This window comes from Pelophylax lessonae (assembly GCF_965119305.1).
Source record: "Pelophylax lessonae genome assembly, chromosome: 7".
Taxonomy (NCBI): domain Eukaryota; kingdom Metazoa; phylum Chordata; class Amphibia; order Anura; family Ranidae; genus Pelophylax; species Pelophylax lessonae.
Genome location: NC_138774.1, coordinates 40,697,540 through 40,716,332, shown reverse-complemented (window position 1 = coordinate 40,716,332; position 18,793 = coordinate 40,697,540). Strand labels below are relative to the sequence as shown.

Genomic DNA, 18,793 nt, shown 5'->3' with positions numbered 1-18,793 from the left:
TGACGCGACTTAGCGCGACTTTGACTCGACCTAATCGCGAGGCAACTTTTTATTTGGACAATCACAATCTGATGTCTTGTGACCTAATTTCCTTTTCCTGTGTTTTTTTTTTTTTACATATTTCCTTTTTCCCATGTGTGCAGTGTTGTGTGTCTCACATAGCTTTGTTTGTCTGTCCAGAAACGTAAAAAAAAAAAAAAAAGAGCTTTTTTCCTATAATTTTTAAGAAGCACATGCCTCCAAAGACACCCAAAAAATGCCCGTAAAATGTCTGCAAGAAAAAAAGCCAGCCGCAGAGAAGCCATATTACAGAAAATATAGTAAAAATGCTGTTTTTTAGGGGTTCTGGACATGCTACAGAGCTGAAAATTGACAGGTACACTTTTTAGACACCCAGACACTAAATCCCAAAAATGACATGCCTGCCTAAAAAAATGCCCGCTAAATGCCTGCAAGAAAAAAAGACAGCCGCAGAGAAGCCGTATTCCTGAAAATATAGTAAAAATGCTGTTTTTTAGGGGTTCTGGACATGCTACAGAGCTGAAAATTGACAGGTACACTTTTTAGACCCCCCAGACACTAAATACAAAAAAATGACATGCCTGCCTAAAAAAATGCCCGCTAAATGCCTGCAAGAAAAAAAGACAGCTGGTAAGACACTACAAAAAATTATAAGAAAAATGATTTTTTTTAGGGGTTCTGGACATGCTACATAGCTGAAACTTGACAGGGACACTTTTTTGACCCCCCAGACACTAAATCCAGAAAATGACATGCCTGCCTAAAAAAATGCCCGCTAAATGCCTGCAAGAAAAAAAGCCAGCCGCAGAGAAGCCGTATTCCTGAAAATATAGTAAAAATGCTGTTTTTTAGGGGTTCTGGACATGCTACAGAGCTGAAAATTGACAGGTACACTTTTTAGACCCCCCAGACACTAAATACAAAAAAATGACATGCCTGCCTAAAAAAATGCCCGCTAAATGCCTGCAAGAAAAAAAGCCAGCCGCAGAGAAGCCGTATCCCTGAAAATATAGTAAAAATGCTGTTTTTTAGGGGTTCTGGACATGCTACAGAGCTGAAAATTGACAGGTACACTTTTTAGACCCCCCAGACACTAAATACAAAAAAATGACATGCCTGCCTAAAAAAATGCCCGCTAAATGCCTGCAAGAAAAAAAGACAGCTGGTAAGACACTACAAAAAATTTAAAGAAAAATGATTTTTTTTAGGGGTTCTGGACATGCTACAGAGCTGAAACTTGACAGGGACACTTTTTAGACCCCCCAGAAACGAAATCCAAAAAATGACATGCCTGCCTAAAAAAATGACCGCTAATGCCTGCAAGAAAATTATGCTCTTTTCTTGTTCACTACCGTTTTTTAGCAAAGTCGGATGACAAGTCGGATTACAGGTCGCTTCAATTAAGATAAGGAGGCGACTCCCATTGAAGTATATGGGACAGGTCGGATCACTGGTCGCCTGAAAGTAGTACAGGACCCTTTTCTGAAGTCGGAGCGACCTTAATAGCGGCAATTAAGACGGCACTGATTCATTTACATTGGTTTGGTCATGTCAAGCGACCTGGGGCGACCTGGGGCGACACAAGTCGCCTCGTGAGTCGCCCTAGTGTGAATGGGGGCTAAGAGTCCATTCACACTGCCGCAACTTGTGAGGCGACTTGTGTGCCCTCAAGTCGCCCCAAGTCGCTTGACATAACAAAAGCAATGTTAATCAATCAGTGCCGTCTTAATTGGCACTACTGAAGTCGCTCCGATTTCAGAAAAGGGTCCTGTACTACTTTGAGGCGACTTGTCCCATAGACTTCAATGGGAGTCGCCTCCTTATCTTAATTGAAGCGTCTTGTGATCCGACTTTCCATTGAAATGGTCCAGAACCAGGAAAAAAGATCATTTTTCTTATAATTTTTAGAAGCACAGGGAGGTGGCTCCGCTCCACCTGGGCGTTTTTGTTGCAGGCATTTATCGGGCATTTTTTGGGCGTCTTTGGAGGCAGGCATGACTTTTTTTGGATTTAGTGTCTATTTAGCGATAAACGCCTGCAACAAAACCGCCCAGGTGGAGTGGAGCCACCTCCCTGTGCTACTAAAAATTCTAAGAAAAATTATCTTTTTTTTTCTGGTTCTGGACATGCTACAGAGCTGAAACTTCACAGGTACACTTTTTATACCCCCCAGACACTAAGTCCAAAGAAAAATTGATTTTTGTAAAATCTTACCGTAAAATCCTTTTCTCTTAGCTCATTGACAGACGTAGTCCTCGGTGATTCCTCACCCTCGGGTTATGCTGCCTCCGCAGGAGTAGGACTAGACAGGAAATAGAAAATGCTCTGGCCACACCCCAGGGGCAGTCCCCGAGGGTATATCCTCTCTCCCTCTGCTACAGCAAATCAGTTATGTCACAAAGCAGTGTTAGAGAATTTAACCCAACCCAACTCCAAAACAGAGGGGCGGGTACTACGTCTGTCAATGAGCTAAGAGAAAAGGATTTTACGGTAAGATTTTACAAAAATCTATTTTTCTCTATCGCTCATTGACAGACGTAGTCCTCGGTGATTCATCACCCTCGGGAAGTCCCAGAGCAGTATCACAAATGAGGGGTGGGAAAATCAAATCCAAATCTAGAAGGCCCAACCGGTGCCCACTAGAAGTCTACAATGCTCATCCTCAATGATGAGACTCAACAAAAAAGTTTTTCAACAGAAAAAAACCCTCGAGGTAGACCACCGGTCCCCTCAAATTGCGGCCTGCAAAACCTTGCGGCCAAATGAGGCATCCGCCGATGCCATCACATCAATCTTATAACATTTTGTAAATGTATGTGCCGACGACCAGGTGGCCGCCTTACATACCTGGACCACTGATGCCTGATGGCGGAAGGCCCAGGAAGTACTGAGCGCTCGAGTGGAGTGCGCCCTAACAGGGAACAGAGGACTCCGACCTTTAATAGAATAAGCCTGTACCACCGTCTGTCTGATCCATCTGGCAATGGTCGCGGCAGATGCAGGCAACCCTTTTCTGGGGCCATCCGTGATCACAAAGAGTGAATCCGTCTTACGGAACGATTCCGTAGCCTTCAGGTATACCCTGATTGCCCGAACCACATCTAAGGAATGCAACGCATGTTCCCGATGATGCTTGGGCTGAGGACACAAGGAAGGTAGTACAATATCTTCATTCAGATGAAAATCTGAAACCACCTTTGGAAGAAAGGATGGTTTAGGATGAAGCACTACCTTATCCCTATGCATCACTAAGTATGGGGACTGGCATGATAATGCAGCCAGTTCTGACACCCTGCGTGCAGAAGTGATAGCCACCAAGAAGGCTACCTTCTGGGATAAAGTAAGCAAGGGAATCTCCCTGATGTTTTCAAAGGGAGGTTTCTGTAGAACCGTCAAAACCAAATTAAGATCCCAGGGCGGTAAGGGCGCGCGGACTGGAGGAGCCAGGTGCCGCACCCCCTGGATGAAATTACGCACCAAGGACCTGGTAGCTAAAGGTTTCTGAAAGAAGATTGCTAATGCTGAAACTTGACCTTTGATGGTACTCAAAGCTAGTTTCTGCTCAACCCCTTTCTGCAGAAAGGCTAGTATTCGGGTAACCGAATAAGTACGTGGAGGAATCCCTAAAGATTCGCACCACGCGATATAAGTCTTCCAAGTGCGATAATAGACCTTGCTGGAAGTCGCTTTCCTTGCTTTAATAAGGGTAGGAATAACTGAAGCTGACAACCCTCTGTCCTTCAGTACCTGGGTCTCAATGGCCAAGCCATTAAAACCAGCGACTGTAAAGCACGATGGAAGATTGGTCCCTGAGACCGCAGACACTCCCTGAGACGAAGTTCCCAAGGAACGTCCGTGACCAGTCCGTCCAAGTCGGCCAGACCGGCTAGACGAGGCCAGCCTAGAATTTCTAGGACCACTGGCGTTGACTGGATCTGAACCAGGCGGCCCTAGAGCTATCTGGCCCGACCCTCAGTCTGCTCATTCTCTGTTCCCACACATTTATCAGACACCTGATTCCTATCCGGAACGGTGATCTCTTCTGGTTGAACCTCCTGACCCGAAGTCGCCTGGCTAGAGGCTTCTCGGTCTGTCTGTTCAACCAGATCCGTTTCTTGTGGGGGACTGAGACTAATTTTTGGAAAAGGTAAGGAAAAAGATCTGTTCAGGGAACGGTAACTGCCACTCCCTGTAGTACTTAAATGTTGGAAGGGAAGAATCGCACCGGTAGCAGTGATCGATGCTCGATCTAATGCCCTGAATACCGGTGAAGACGTCCCCCCACCCTCAAACCGGGTGGGGGCGCACCTTCAGGCTGTGTAATTCTTTGCTTCGGGTTTGGCTGAGTCGGTCCTTTGTTTGTCCGACCAGCCCTTTTTGAACCCTCCTGGAGGAGTCTTGCCTTTCCCGCTGGTTCCAGCCGGGCGTGCGAACCCTTTATGGGCAGTAAAGAAAGGTCCTCGCTTGTTACGAGGTCCCTTAGCTTTAGCAGCCTGTGGCAAGAAAGTGCTCTTGCCTCCAGTGGCATCCTTAATGATCTCATCTAAGGTGGCTCCAAATAAGCGATTCCCCTGAAAGGGGAGATTTGTTAAGGTCTTTTTGGAACCTAGGTCCGCTGACCAACATTTTAACCACAGCACACGTCTGAGGATTACTGCTGACATAGATGCATGCCCCAATAGGGGGGTAGCATCCAAGGCTGCATCACAAACAAACTGCAGCCCTTGTATGATTTGTTCCATCAATTCAGATGTTCCCTGAGGGATATCTTTCCCCTTCAGGTCCTGGCGCACCACTCTCGCCCACTCCGTAAGTGTCTGGGAAACTAGACCAATGACAATTACTGGTCTAAATGCTGAACCTATCAGGGAAAAAATGGTGCGGGACTCTGCTTCCACCTTCCGATCCACCGGATCCTTGAAAGACGAAGTGTCCTCTACTGGAATAACCGTTGCTTTATTCAGTCTGGAAATAGGTGGGTCCACCACTGGTGGTACCGTCCATTTCTTAATGAGGGATTCCTCAAACGGATAGCGTCTAGCAATGCGTTTGGAAATAGTACAGGTACGTTTAGAATGCTCCCATTCTTCTTTAATTTTATTATCAAAACACTTGGGTACAGGAAAAACCTTCACCGTCTTGGTGGGTTTGTTAGTACCAAAGGGAATTTCCGTTTCAGTTGCCTCTGCAGGTAAACTCTCCAGCCTTAAAGTTTCCCGCACCGCTACAACTAGTGCGTCCACCAAAGCTTTTTCCCGAATAATGGCGGAAGAATGATCGTCCTCTTCACTGTCTGAGAGAACTATACCTGAGATAACAGCCCTTGCAGAGCGACCTGCAGCTGCAGTGACCATCTCTGAATCTGAGTCAGAGGTGTCAGATAGTATAGGGGTAGGCGGGGGTCGCTTTCTAGACCCCCGACCCTGACAGGCCGTCTCCACCCGAGCCACCAAAGACTCCAAAGCTGATGTAAATGCGTCTATACTCTGTGCACCGGCGGGTCCCGTAGTCCCCTTGAGGGAAACAGGTGGGGATGTTTGTGTGGCAGGGTCCATAATAATTCCAGTTACTACCCGGGAATTTTAAATCCAAAAATAAAACTTTCTTTTTTTTTTTTTTTTTTTTAGACCCCCAGCGCCACAAAGCCCCTCAGTGTTAGCTGCTTAGGGACCCCTATCGAACGAGAGAGAGAGAGATATAGCCCCCCAGGCTCACCACCTGATGCTCAGAGTTTTCCACTGCACTTGTCTCAGCACTGTCTCGAACCGACAGGAAGTCTCTTGGCTGGCTCCCCGGGAAGAAAGGAGGCGGCTCCGCCCCTCTGCACGCCTTCCGGCGCCTCCCCTAGCTCCACGAGGTGTTTGACACATCAAACATGGCCGCCCCCATGCTGGAGACACGAGGCTACACCAAAATGGCGGCCTCGTGCGATCCAGAAAACAATGGCGGCGGCTGCACCGCAGCGTGACTGCAGCCACAACACCTTCACTACCTGGGGAGTTAGCCTGGTCGATGATACCGCCCAGGCGGACCGCAAGAACCATCAGAAGGCTTGCTATTGCTGGAGACCTGACTAGGGAGGCAATCGACATGTCCGTGGCTTCTGACTGGTAGGATACTTATATTATCACAATAAGCTTCCAGTGCTGCCACTGATTACAAACACTTTCTCTTATAAAAATATTTTTACAAATTAGATTGTCAGCTCCCAAACCAAGCCTCCTGGCTTTTTGTACACAAATATCACACTCAAAATAGGGGGATCTGTGCCATGTTATAGGATAGAGGGGAACTCATCCTTACCATACAGCGAGGGGCCCGCGTTCACCACAAGACCCGTCAGAGGGAAAGGGGGAACATACTACTCACCATACCGGAACCAGGCGGGCGCCAACTCCTGACAGTACCCCTCTCCACCGGGGCGGGAGGGCTGTCGACCAATCCAGACGCCGTGACTCATGGTCCTTGGCGTTTTAGCGAGACGTTTAACTCGCAAGGTCAGTCCCCGTCCAGTGGGACTATGTCGCGGCTGACCCAGCGCGGAGCTATGGCCTGCACGCGCTCGTAGGCTGAACTGGGGTGACCACTAGATCTCAACATCCAGCCCGTCGCCCAGTTCAGCTTTCTTGCTTGAAGCTCTCACAGGAACACTGGAGAAAAAAAGCTGTCTAAAAAATCTTTTTAAGAAAAAATTCCTGCCAGGACCGAAGATCCCAACAAGGTATCTAGGTCCTTACTCCTAACTAGACAGAAAAAAACTGATTTGCTGTAGCAGAGGGAGAGAGGATATACCCTCTGGGACTGCCCCTGGGGTGTGGCCAGAGCATTTTCTATTTCCTGTCTAGTCCTACTCCTGCGGAGGCAGCATAACCCGAGGGTGATGAATCACCGAGGACTACGTCTGTCAATGAGTGATAGAGAAATCTCATTTATTTTTTTTTCAATAATTGGATCTCTATCAAAAACGACAATTTTTAAGAACTTTTTTTTGTGTGTTTGAGCATGACCCAGAACCATCATATACTGATTGGCCAAATACAAAGTCGTACAAAGTCGTCTATCATACAAGTCGCGCTGAATACGCGCAAAGTAGCGCTGAAGTCGCACTGAAAGTCGCGCTAACAAGTTGCCCCTTATGAGGCGACTTAGAGGTCGCGGCAGTGTGAACCGGCATTAAATCTGTATCTGTAGTGCGTGTTCAAACCTTATAATAACATATTATTAGATTTTTACTCCAGGAGTATACAATTCTTTTGGAAATGCTAGAGAAATGTTTAAATAATGCATTACAATTACCTAAACCTATTGTATTTGTAGTTGACTAAAATGTATGAGATTTTAGTAGACTAAAATATGACTAAAACTAAAACAATTCAGATGACTAAAATACGACTAAAACTAAAATGGCATTTTAGTCAAAAGACTATAACTAAAACTAAATTGAAATTTGATGCCAAAATTAACACTGCTATTTAGACTGCGTTTGCATCTGCGTATTTCTCAATGTGCGGCACCCCGTGCAGAAAACGTGGATTGAAATTTAGGTTGTGTTCGCAGCTGCGTTTACAGTGTGGGTTGCCATGCGTCTGGAAACACACAGATGTGAACACAGCCTAAATGGCAAAGCAATGTCTGCTTGCCGCGCATTTCTTAAAAATGAGGAAAATCGCACGTGTTCTGTGCAGGTTGCGGCACGTTCAGAAATGCGCAGATGTGAATTCAGACTAATTGTTACTGACACCCCAATCGTGGTTAGCAGACGCATGTTCTGCTGTGTAACAAAATGTGCTACAATCAATCCCAAATGTGTGACACTTCACAACCAAAATGGTTCCTGAGCTACTTTGGGGCGTTTGTTCTGTGTAGGGCGGCCCATTTAAGTGAATGGGTTGCTCTATGTGTGATGTGTTTTTAGGCGTGAAAAAAAAAGTAAAAAACACAAATAAATGCGAGCAGGAAGATGCGTTTCTGCTATGCTCAGGTGTGATTGAGATTTAGGCAGCAAGGATGACCAGGGAGGAGAGGGGAGGGTTAAAAAAAAAAAAAAAAAAAAAAAAAAAGATCCTCCAAAATGCCATTCTTATCTATACTGATGCGACTTCCGTGAGAGAACATAAAAGTCTATGGGGCCAGATCGCATTGAAAGTCGTACAAAAGTAGTGCAGGAACATTTTTTTTGTCACTGCGACTTGAATTGTGGCAATTAAGATCCTCTGATTGAAATACATGGAATGCGACTTGTCATGCGACTTTGAAGTAAAAGTTGCATGACAAATTGCATTGATATGAACCGGACTCAGAGTGTGTGAACCCCTGAGGGCCAGGCTGATAAGGCTGTGATATGTACTGGCACCTCATCATACCTTCATCTAATTAAAGTGTATGTATAGATGAAACTATTTTAGTCTTTAGATGGGGTAGGGAAGGGTTACACCCCCATTAGGGGATTTTTGCTGTCTCGGTCATTGTAATATTTCCCCTCACTTTCTGATTGGCTGATAATGATTACCGGGACTAATACAGAGGAGAACAGAAACCGATCACAACTGTTATTGCAGCACTGAGCGCGTTTTACCCCTTAACTGTCATCATGATGATCCTGTACTGCATTACATCTGTATGGCTGTCAGAGGGTTAAATAAGACACACAGCCTGTACTGAGAGAAGTCTGCTGCCTCCCATTGCTGACATTCTCCTAGAACTGTTGGCTGGATTTCCTTTGTCACTAATACTCCGATTCACTCACATGGGAAAAAGCATGCAGCAAGTGAAGTCACAGCGAAGTCTTGAAGTGTAAATCAGCCAATAACGTTTTTCCCAGTTTTGGAGAGAGTGAAGAAGGATTACAACTCCTGCAGAGTTTTTATTGCTCCCCGGGGCTCCATTAGAGAGAATTCGGCTCATTTCCTGTTCTGCTGACAACCAAAACAGGAAGTGAGGAAAACTCTGCGACAGACAAAGACAGAATGAAATATCTGACATGAGTTCTATCCTTCCTCTACTCTAATAATAAAATCATACTTATCTATAACTGTGTTGCTGTAAGAGATTTCCCTGACTTTTGGTTTGGTAAAATGTAGTCAGTAGGACAGGAAGTGAGAGTAAAAACCTGGCAGGGGTACTTACCTTTCCACACCTTATTCAAAACTAAGAAAAAAAGCTTTGACTGGACATACACTTTAATCTAGCTTCTTGTTCTGGGGTCATGACCCCAAATATATGGAAATCAATGAATGAGGATGAGAGTCGGGCAGATAGGGAGCGGAGTATAGGCCTCATGCACACTGGATGTTAGCAAAACGCCATAGAAAGCTGTAGAAGGAGTTTGTCAGCTTTTTTTGCAGAAGCGTTTTTTTTAGCAAAACTAAATTCCCACAAAAACTTACGGCTCAAAAACGCTGATAAACGCAGAATAGTCGCATTTTCAGCGTTTTTAAGCTTCTATCAGAGTTAGAGCGTTTTTATAGCTGAAAATCTCCTCTCAGATCACTAATTCTGGGATTTTTCCAGCCAGAAAACCCCTCTGATAAAAACTGCTGATAAGAGCTGTGTGTGCATGGAGACATAGGAGAACATGGGGGAGATTCCTGGCTGCAGGAAGAAACGTCTGACACCAAAAACATTCGCTGTAAAATCGTCCCGTGTGCATGAGGCCTTAGAGGTCGGCTATGGCGCCTCCATATCTCTCTCACTCCAGGATTCCTAGAAGAAGTCGTTGTGTATATTTTATAGATGTGATGAGAATTCTGATCAGATGAGGGAGGAATTTATTCATCAAGCTGTGATCTTCTATAAATCTGTCTCATAGAATGTCTCATCTCTCCCCTCCCCCCCTGTATCCTGTCTGCAGAGTTTGTATTCAGTGTAATAAAGAAATAGAAATGTAAGAATTGTCTCACCTCCAGTCTGGTTGTATCGCTTCATCGCTGTCTGTACATTGTGTTTGTAAACAGGCTCCATGCCCCGACCTATTTGTGTCTGTCCCTCCCAGTATTCAGGTTCCAGTTTCTTCATCCACTCAGTCTTGGGAAGAACCTCCCGGGTGTCACTGTTATAATTTGATATCTCCCGATCATCCACATATCCGACAGAAGAGTACACAGGGAGTCCGGATCCCGGAGAGGAGACTCCGGTGTGATAATATCGCAGAGTGTGACTGTCTGATAGAGAGACATACAGACGGTTATATATACATCCTCTACACATCACACACTATAATGCTGGGAAGACATTAATAATACCTGGCAGCCCCCCTCCCCCGAATTGACAATATTCACGAAAAATACACTAAAATCATTATTAGTGGACACAAACATACAGTAACAGAGAACTTGTGAGAATTATCCCATTTTAACTGTTTTTTACATTTAGAAAAAATAAAAATAAAAAAAAATTATTTCTTACAGTGTTTAATTTTTTTTTTACAATGTGTTATTTTTTTACAGGACAGGGAAGCCTGCAGTGCTGTAGGATGGAGGGTGGCACAGTGAAAGGGGGGCACACGGGGGGGGGGGGGAATCAGAAGCAGGCAGAACAGGGAGGGGGATCGGTGTGGGAGAAGTAATTAAAGGAACGATGCTCTGTGTCTGTGTCTCTCCCCGCAGCAGCTGAAAGCTGGCAGGAGGGGGAGAAACTGGCTTTCAGCTGCTGCAGAGAGCCGCGCAGCGCTTCCTTCTGTAATTGCCCCTCCTCCTGACTGCACCGATATCCCATGCTGTTGGGTGTTGAGTGTGCAGATGGTTGCGCACACAGAGCTTGCAATCATGGAGGGACAATTTATGATAATAAATGGTGAGATTGCATGCAATAACTCCCAACATCTGAATGTAATAGGAGAAGAATAATGGTGAGTAGATGGTGGGGGGGAGCGGAGGGGATTGAAGTGATCGTTTCTCAGCCCTGTGTGATGAAATCCCGGCTTCCCTTTAGCGCTGAATTCACACTTCTGCATTACCTTGCGGTGTGGTAATGGGGGATACAATGCACATTGTCATTCATGTAAGGCCGTCCATTCACTATAAATGATCTGCCAATTCACTGTGACAGATAATAAATACATGTGACCCCATGTTAGCAATGCAGCCCCCACAATGTACAGTGAGTGCGGTGCAGTAAATTGCGCTCTGTTTTAGGCCTGGATCACACTTGTGCAATTTCACATCCAACCTAAATCACACAGAATTGCATGACTATGGAAATCATTCACATCAATGCAACTCTGTGTGGTGCGATTTGGTAAAAGGTTCTTGTACTACTTTGGTGTGAATAGCAGCGCATTTTTGCCCATTCAATATGCAAATCACATCCAAAACACAGCAAATTGCAATCCACTGAAATCGGATGAAAATCAGATTGCAGTAGTGAGACCCGAGCCTTACAGTGCGGATTTTATTCTTTATTTTGTTTGCAACAACATGTAAAATAAAGCAATACAGAAGAGCACTAAGCGCCGGTTCACATAGGGGCGACCCGACTTGCCGGGGCGACCTGTGAAGTCGCGGTGCACAGTGCGCACCGCGACCTCGGAGCGATATGCACGGACTTCATATCATTGAAGTCAATGCAGGTCGCTCCAGGTCACCCCAAAGTAGTACAGGACCCTTTTTCTAAGTCGGAGCGACTTATGTCGCTCCTATTAAAATGGGTCCTGTGCTAATCTATGGCAGGCGACCCACGGCGACTTGTCAGGTGACCAAGTCGCCCCAGTGTGAACCGGCTCTAAAACATAAAGAGGAGTTATAAAATGTCTCATTTCTGTAAGGGTGAATTCACACATGTACATGTTCTGCCCGCGCTGCATTGCCCACTGGTTAGTGTGGTGCATGATTCAGCGCAGCACGCTGTCCCTTTCATTTAATCACTTGCTGACCACTCGCCGCAGATATACTACGGCAGGCTGGCTCAGCTGCGCAGTTCGCGGGAGTGCTCCTGGGGGCGCACTCACGCCATCATTAGGCAGCAGGGAAGCCGATCCACAGATCCAGAGGCCGCAATTGCCGCTGGGCACCAGCGATCGCTCCCCATGGAGAGAGAACGACAGTCTGCTGATGTAAACAAAGCAGATTGTTGTTCTCTCTGGAACACAGAGTGCCGGTGACCCTCCTATTTAGGATCACAGGTCCCTGTGTGGATTCCACAAGCCCATCCCCCTCACAGTTAGAAAAGACCCCCTAGACATACACTTAACCCTTTGATCGCCCCTGTGTTAACCCCTTCCCTGCCAGTGTCATTAGTACAGTAAAGGTGCATATTTTTAGCACTGATTACTGAATTAATGTCACTGGTACTCCCAAAAGTGTCAAAAATGTCAGTTAGGGGTCCAATCTGTCCGCCACAATGTCGCAGTCCCATTAAAAATCACAGATCACCGCCATTACTAGTAAAAAATAAACAAATAAATAAAAATGACATTAATCTTTTCACTAGTTTGTAGACACGATAACTTTTGCGCAAACCAATCAAAATACGCTTATTGGGATTTTTTTAAATAAAAATATGTAGCAGAATACAAATTGGCCTAAAATGATGAAAAAATTTAATTTTTAATTTTTTTGGGGAATATTATATAGCAGAAAGTGAAAAATATTGTTTTTTACAGAATTGGAAAAAAAATCGCACAGGTGATCAAATACCACCAAAAGAAAGCTATTTGCGGGGAAAAAAGGACATCAATTTTATTTGGGTACAGCGTCGCACGACCGCAAAATTTCCCGTTAAAGTAAGGCAGTGCCGAATCGCAAAAGATGGCCTGGTCATTAAGGGGGTAAAACCTTCCGGCCCAGAAGTAGTTAAAGTATAAAAAATATACACTTCACTCTCTGCAATGACCGAATCCTCCCCCACCCGCTGCCCAGGTGCATAAGGGGAGGGAGGATCTATACTGATGGGGGTTTGTACTAAGGGAGGGGGGTCTATACTGAGAGGGACTATATTTGGTGGAGGGGGTCTATATTGAGGAAAGGCCTGTACTGAGGGGGGGAGACTATACTTGGAGGGGTGGTCTGTACTGACAGAGGGGATCTACACTAAGTGGAGGGGGGTCTGTACTGAGGGGGGGTCTAGAGCTGCATGGTTAATCATGAAAAAATTGTGATCTCGTTTCACCACCCCCCCCCCCCTTCACGATCTTAAAACGACATGTCCTTGATTCTTATAGAGCTGTTCTCTGCTCACTCACAGCTGTCAAAAAATAAAAAAGAGCCTTCAGCAAATGATTATCAACATTGTTAAAGCGTAGTATACTCCACTTTTTACCTTTTACCTACAGGTAAGCCCATAATAAGGCCTATAATAAGGCTTACCTGTAGGTATAATTAATATCTCCTAAACCTGCACGGTTTAAGAGATATTCGTCCTGCATGCAGCTGCTGAAACCAGTGGCACATGTTCTCTGAAGGTCCGGTGGACCTTCAGAGCTCTTTGCCGGATCCTTGCTGGAAAGTAACTCCCGCACGCATGTGGGGGAGTGACGTCATCACGGCTCCGGCCACTCAGCGCCGGAGCCGCCGAACCCGGAGAAGATGTTGAGGGAACATGACGGCTCCCTCAGCGGTGATCGGGTGACCATGTCAGGGCTTCGTTTTAACCACTTCCGCCCCGCCAACCGTACATTTACTGTGGCACTCTGCCACTGCTGGGCAAAGCGACGTAGCCCTACGTCGCTCGCTCAGGAGACTGTAGGAAGCGAGCGTGCGCCACCGGCAGCGCGCTCCCGCCCCCGCTCATTACCTTGGGAGCCAGGTAGTGTGACCAGCGGCTCCGATGGCCGCCGGCCACTCGCGATCTCCCGCAGTAGTGAGAGAAGGACAGACGGCTGATGTAAACACAGCCGTCTGTCATTCTCCCTGAAGTAATGACAGAGGCTATGCGATCCTGCTATTACTTGTGAAGTAATCCTGCTAATTACTTCACAAGCCACGCCCCTCTACAGTTAGAATCACGCCCCTAGGGTCATACCCCTAGGCCCCGCATGTAGATTAGGGGGCCGGAGGCATGGATGGGGGGGCTGCACCCCTTTGCCCCATATGACGAGCCGCCACTGCTGCACCGGGTGACACCAACCCTAGTGATGCCACTGAGTGTCCACACTATGACTTGTCCTGTACAAGGGATGAGATCACATCTTCTACTATAATAAAAATGATAGAAAGATAAATGATGGCTGAGAATACATTACACATTCTATAGAAGATTGGGGCCCATTCACACCAGCAGCCTAACGCAGCATTACTCAGCACAGTCCCAACACAAGGACAAGGAGATTTGCCCCAAATCCTATTTCTTCATCTCCCAGGAAAGTATTATGTCGGTGTGCAATGAGAATAATGGGACATGTATTTCTGCACAGCACATTTTATCATTCTATTACACATCATAGCCTGCTGCAGGGCACAACAATAGCATGGAAGGGAAATAGAAAAGAAAAATGAAAGCACTGCAATGGGTGTTGGAAATATTTTGCAGCACATTAAAAAATACACAAGAACCAATCACAAGTGGCGGGATCACCAGATATTTCTGAGCAAAAGAAGAAAAGAATAAATAACCGGCTGCAGTGATCACTAATAACATGAAGACACAGACACATAGGGCTGATATGTATTGTGGGGGTAACATACACTTTAAAATCGAGGTTAAAGCAGAGCTCTATAGGAACATATTTTTTTTTTTATGTTTGGTTGGAGTCAGGAAGGGTTAGAATGTCAGTCGGGTTTTATTGTTGGCTGTAACTTTAACTACTCCCAGCCCAATCCTGACATTTCTCTCCTACATGTATCAATCAGGATTTTTTTTTTTTTTGCTAGAAAATTACTCAGAACTCCCAAACATGATATATTTGTAGGCAGAGGCCCTAGAGAATAAAATGGAGCAGTGGTTACCAGTTTAGAGTTACACAGCAGGCCTAGCTGTAGAATTATTCTTCTCACTATAACACTCGTGGTGATTCCTCATGTGTGCTGCGAACACCGTTTACATATGTGTGCATGACCTACGTATGTGTTCACTTCTGTGTGTGACCAAGGGGGGGGACAGGGGGGCACTTTACATTTTTATTTATTTTGTTACATTGTCCCTTTATTTTTTTTATCACTTTTATTCCTATCACAAGAAACATACACATCCCTTGTGATAGAAATAAGACATGACAGGTCCTCTTTATGGAGAGATCTGGGGTCTATAAGAATGCCGGTGTCTTGTCGGATAATGCCTCCCATTGGATAGTGCATCTGACGGACTGCGCATGCTCCGTAAGTGACGTCACTCCAGCTGATTTCTCCGATCAGCTGGGGTTGACGTCATTAGCGTGTGCACAGTCCGTCGGATGCATTTCTCGACGGAACAGAGCGGCCGGCTGCCGGCACTTTTTAGACATGGTATATATAGTATATATTTATTCAACACAACCCCATATTTCTAAATTATCAAACATTGAGTATTATATTGTGTTTGTGCTAAAATTTATTTTAGTTTATTTTTTTCTTAAAATATGAGTTTGTTAAACAGTTGCAAAAACATTTTGTGACATAAGAAATTACATCTGCCATCATTTATTTGGAAATGCCGTTTGCTTATGGAAAATAAATCATTGTTTGGGGGCTTAAAGTGACTTTTTTTAGCAAAAAATATTAATACTAACATATATGAAAAATTGCTCTGATAGAGAAGAGGTTACACAGTCTGTGTCCCCATAGAGAGATTTATGTTCTCTTCCTGCTCTGTGTGACACCCATCATCTGGATAGGAAGTGAGGGAAAATCTCTCTCATAGTAGCACAAAGAGCAATAAAATGCTGCCAGATGTCCTAACCCTTCCCTGATCTCTCCAAAACTGAAATAGGAAAAGTTATCAACAAAGTTGAGTTTTAGGCTACTTTCACATCTAGGCGTTTTGGGGCGTTTTTCTGCTCTAGGATCAGCTCAAAAAACGCTCCAACAAGACAAATCCTATTCATTTCAATGGCCTCTGTTCACATCTCAGCGTTCTGACGTTATAAGCAAAACGCCGAACGCTCAAAAAAGTACATGAGCTTCTTTTTGGGCAGATTACAGGCGTTTTTATTTTTTTACATTGGTCACTAGTCAACCTAAAAATGCCTGCACAAAAACGCCTGTAAAACGCGGTAAAAATTGTGCTAAAAAAACGCGTGAAAACGCTACGCTCAGGTGTGAATGCAGCCTAAAAGAATACCTAGAGCCAAAACTATTTTTATTTTAGCTGACCTCTGTATTTTTCCATCTGTGTCTCGTTAGGAGAATTTCTCCTCACTTCCTGTCCTATAGACTCAACTGGAAGTGAGAGGAAATCCTGGTTTAGGTGTCACAGTGACCCCATTGGAAAATTTCTCCTCTATTCTTCTTCTCGTGACAACACAAAATGTTAGATGGCTTCTCAGTTTTATTCCCGGTGACATTGGTGATCAGGACACATAGAGAGGGTGAATCTACATAATGGGGACACAGACAGCAATATAAACCTGACAGAGGCTCTAACCCCTCACCACTCCATCCAAATCTGAAATAAAAGTTTTACTCTTAGTTATATTTCCCATCTGACAGATGAGACTGAGTACAGCGCCCCCTCCAGGATGAGGCTGACCACAGCACCCCCTCCAGGATGAGGCTGAGCACAGCGCCCCCTCCAGGATGAGGCTGAGCACAGCGCCCCCTCCAGGATGAGATGTATAATAGGAAATAGGTGTGATGAGTGAGAAGGTGAAATGTATTGTCAGCTGATACATTGTAATGTCTTCTGACCCCCCGACCTCTCCATCCATCATCAGCTCCGTACACAAGATCAATAAAGATCCTTCAGAGCCTGGAGAGCCGTATTGTCATCTTCACACAGACAGGACATGGTTGTCACTTCCACAATACTTCTACCTTTATCACTAAACATTGATTTCTACCATTCTATACATCCCCCCTCCCCCACTGACAAGATGTCATCTATATTGTCCTCTACTTACCACACTCCACCCCTGACACCCCCAGAATAATCAGGATGAGGGGGGTCATCATCTTCATCCTCCCCGCTCTCATCTATAGAGGCCCCAAAACACGACACCTTCCACTTCACCCAGCTCAGGACACTCTGTGTACAGGAAGGCGGAGCTCTGTGCTGATTGGAGGAGACTTCCTCTCTATCCAATAGGAAAATGATTACATAGAGGATCAGCAGTTACCGGGCAGAATAACAGAACGAAGGTTGGAGATGAGAAGCCACAAAGTGAAAGTGAAATCTGGAGACATTCCACCAATAGAATTCTAGGAATCCCCCAAATCCCCCCAATCATCTCCTAATACCGGGCATGGGAGAGATCCACAGGAATTCCCAGAGACCAATCACAGGAGGGATCTCTACTTATTGATCTACAGAGAACCCTCCGCACCATTTTACACCAGAGAATGAGCTTACAATCTAATGACCCCCCACTGACATACAGACACACTCAGGACAATGCTGGGAAATGGGGGTCACCTATTAGTGCCCATTACCAGGATGGGAGGGGCTAGTAATATAAGTGTATAAACAATCAATTACATTTGTATCCAATCAGAAAGAAGTTGAATCTACAGAACTGTTAGAAGAAGGAGATTGTGAGATCAGATTGTAACATATGTGGCCAGATTAACCCCTTGAGAACCAGCCTGTCATAACCCTTCATTACCAGACCATTTTCCAGGGCTGGGATACTTTTAAAATGACTCAGTAATGAAACGCTGTACCCACATTCATTTTATATTATTTTTAGACAGATAGAGCTTTATTTTGGTGGATTTTATTTATTTTTTATTATATAAAAGAAAAAGAACAAAAGTAAAAAAGATTTCCCTAACTTTCTGTTATAAACACATCAAATAGAAATCCCAGGAGGGAAATAACAGACCAGGAATGGACGCTTTTTGGAAAGTAGACACCCCAAGGTGATCTCATTTTTATCTCAATTTTTGGAGAAATGAAGAAGCATGCTGGCATTGAGGTAGTTAAAAACATGGGACTTGGTCATAGTACAATAGATAGAGCACATTAAATGTACAGGTCATACAGAGGGAGGGGGAAGTGAAGGGGTTAATTTACAGGTCACATACAGTGGGAGGATGGAGATGAAGGGGTTAAGGTGGAGGACTGGGGAGACAGAGACAATAATATACAGCTGACATAAAAAGACAGAATGGAGATGAGATGTACAGGGGGGGGGGGGGGGGGTTATAAAAAATCCAACAATCAACTACCCATTTGACCCTCGGGAGGGTTATTCAGCACTGAACTATTTTAATTGGCAATTGCTCCATCATGCAACATTGTACCCAAATTACATTTATATCATTTAATTATATAAATATTTTTTTCACACTAACAGAGCTTTCTTGTGATGGTATTTGATCACCGCTGGATTTTTAATTTTTTTATTTAAATATGCAAAAAAGACCAAAATGTTTGAAAAAAACAAACAAAAAAACAATATTTGTTACTTTCTGTTATAAAATATCCAATAAAACAATTTAAAAAATCAGATTTCTTTTTAAATACAGGCCAAGATGTATTTTGCTACCTCTTTGGTTAAAAAAATAAATAAATCACAATACGTGTATATTAATTGGTTTGTGTAAAAGTTATAGTCTCTACAAACTCTGGTATTTATTCTGGAATTAAGCAAGCTATGACGCTATACTGGTAATGGCGGTTATCAGACACTTATAGTGGGACTGTGATAGTGTGGTGGACAATCTAGCACTAACAGATCCTCGCTTGGAGGTTCACTAACTGACAC

At 44.6% G+C, this 18,793-nt stretch overlaps 2 protein-coding genes across 2 annotated transcripts in view; both read right to left on the bottom strand.

Moving 5' to 3' along the window:
• Nucleotides 1-17,127, bottom strand: part of LOC309559450 (class I histocompatibility antigen, F10 alpha chain-like) — a 69,858-nt gene extending 52,731 nt beyond the window's left edge. The window contains exons 1-2 of the mRNA XM_082262717.1: nt 16,988-17,127; nt 9,921-10,181 (exon numbers count right to left, since the gene is read on the bottom strand). Of these exons, the coding sequence (XP_082118843.1) occupies nt 9,921-10,181; nt 16,988-17,060 (334 nt within the window). The 5' untranslated portion in view covers nt 17,061-17,127. The remainder of the gene's footprint in view (nt 1-9,920; nt 10,182-16,987) is intronic.
• Nucleotides 1-18,793, bottom strand: part of LOC309559451 (class I histocompatibility antigen, F10 alpha chain-like) — a 751,751-nt gene that overhangs the window by 345,841 nt on the left and 387,117 nt on the right. The window lies entirely within an intron of this gene.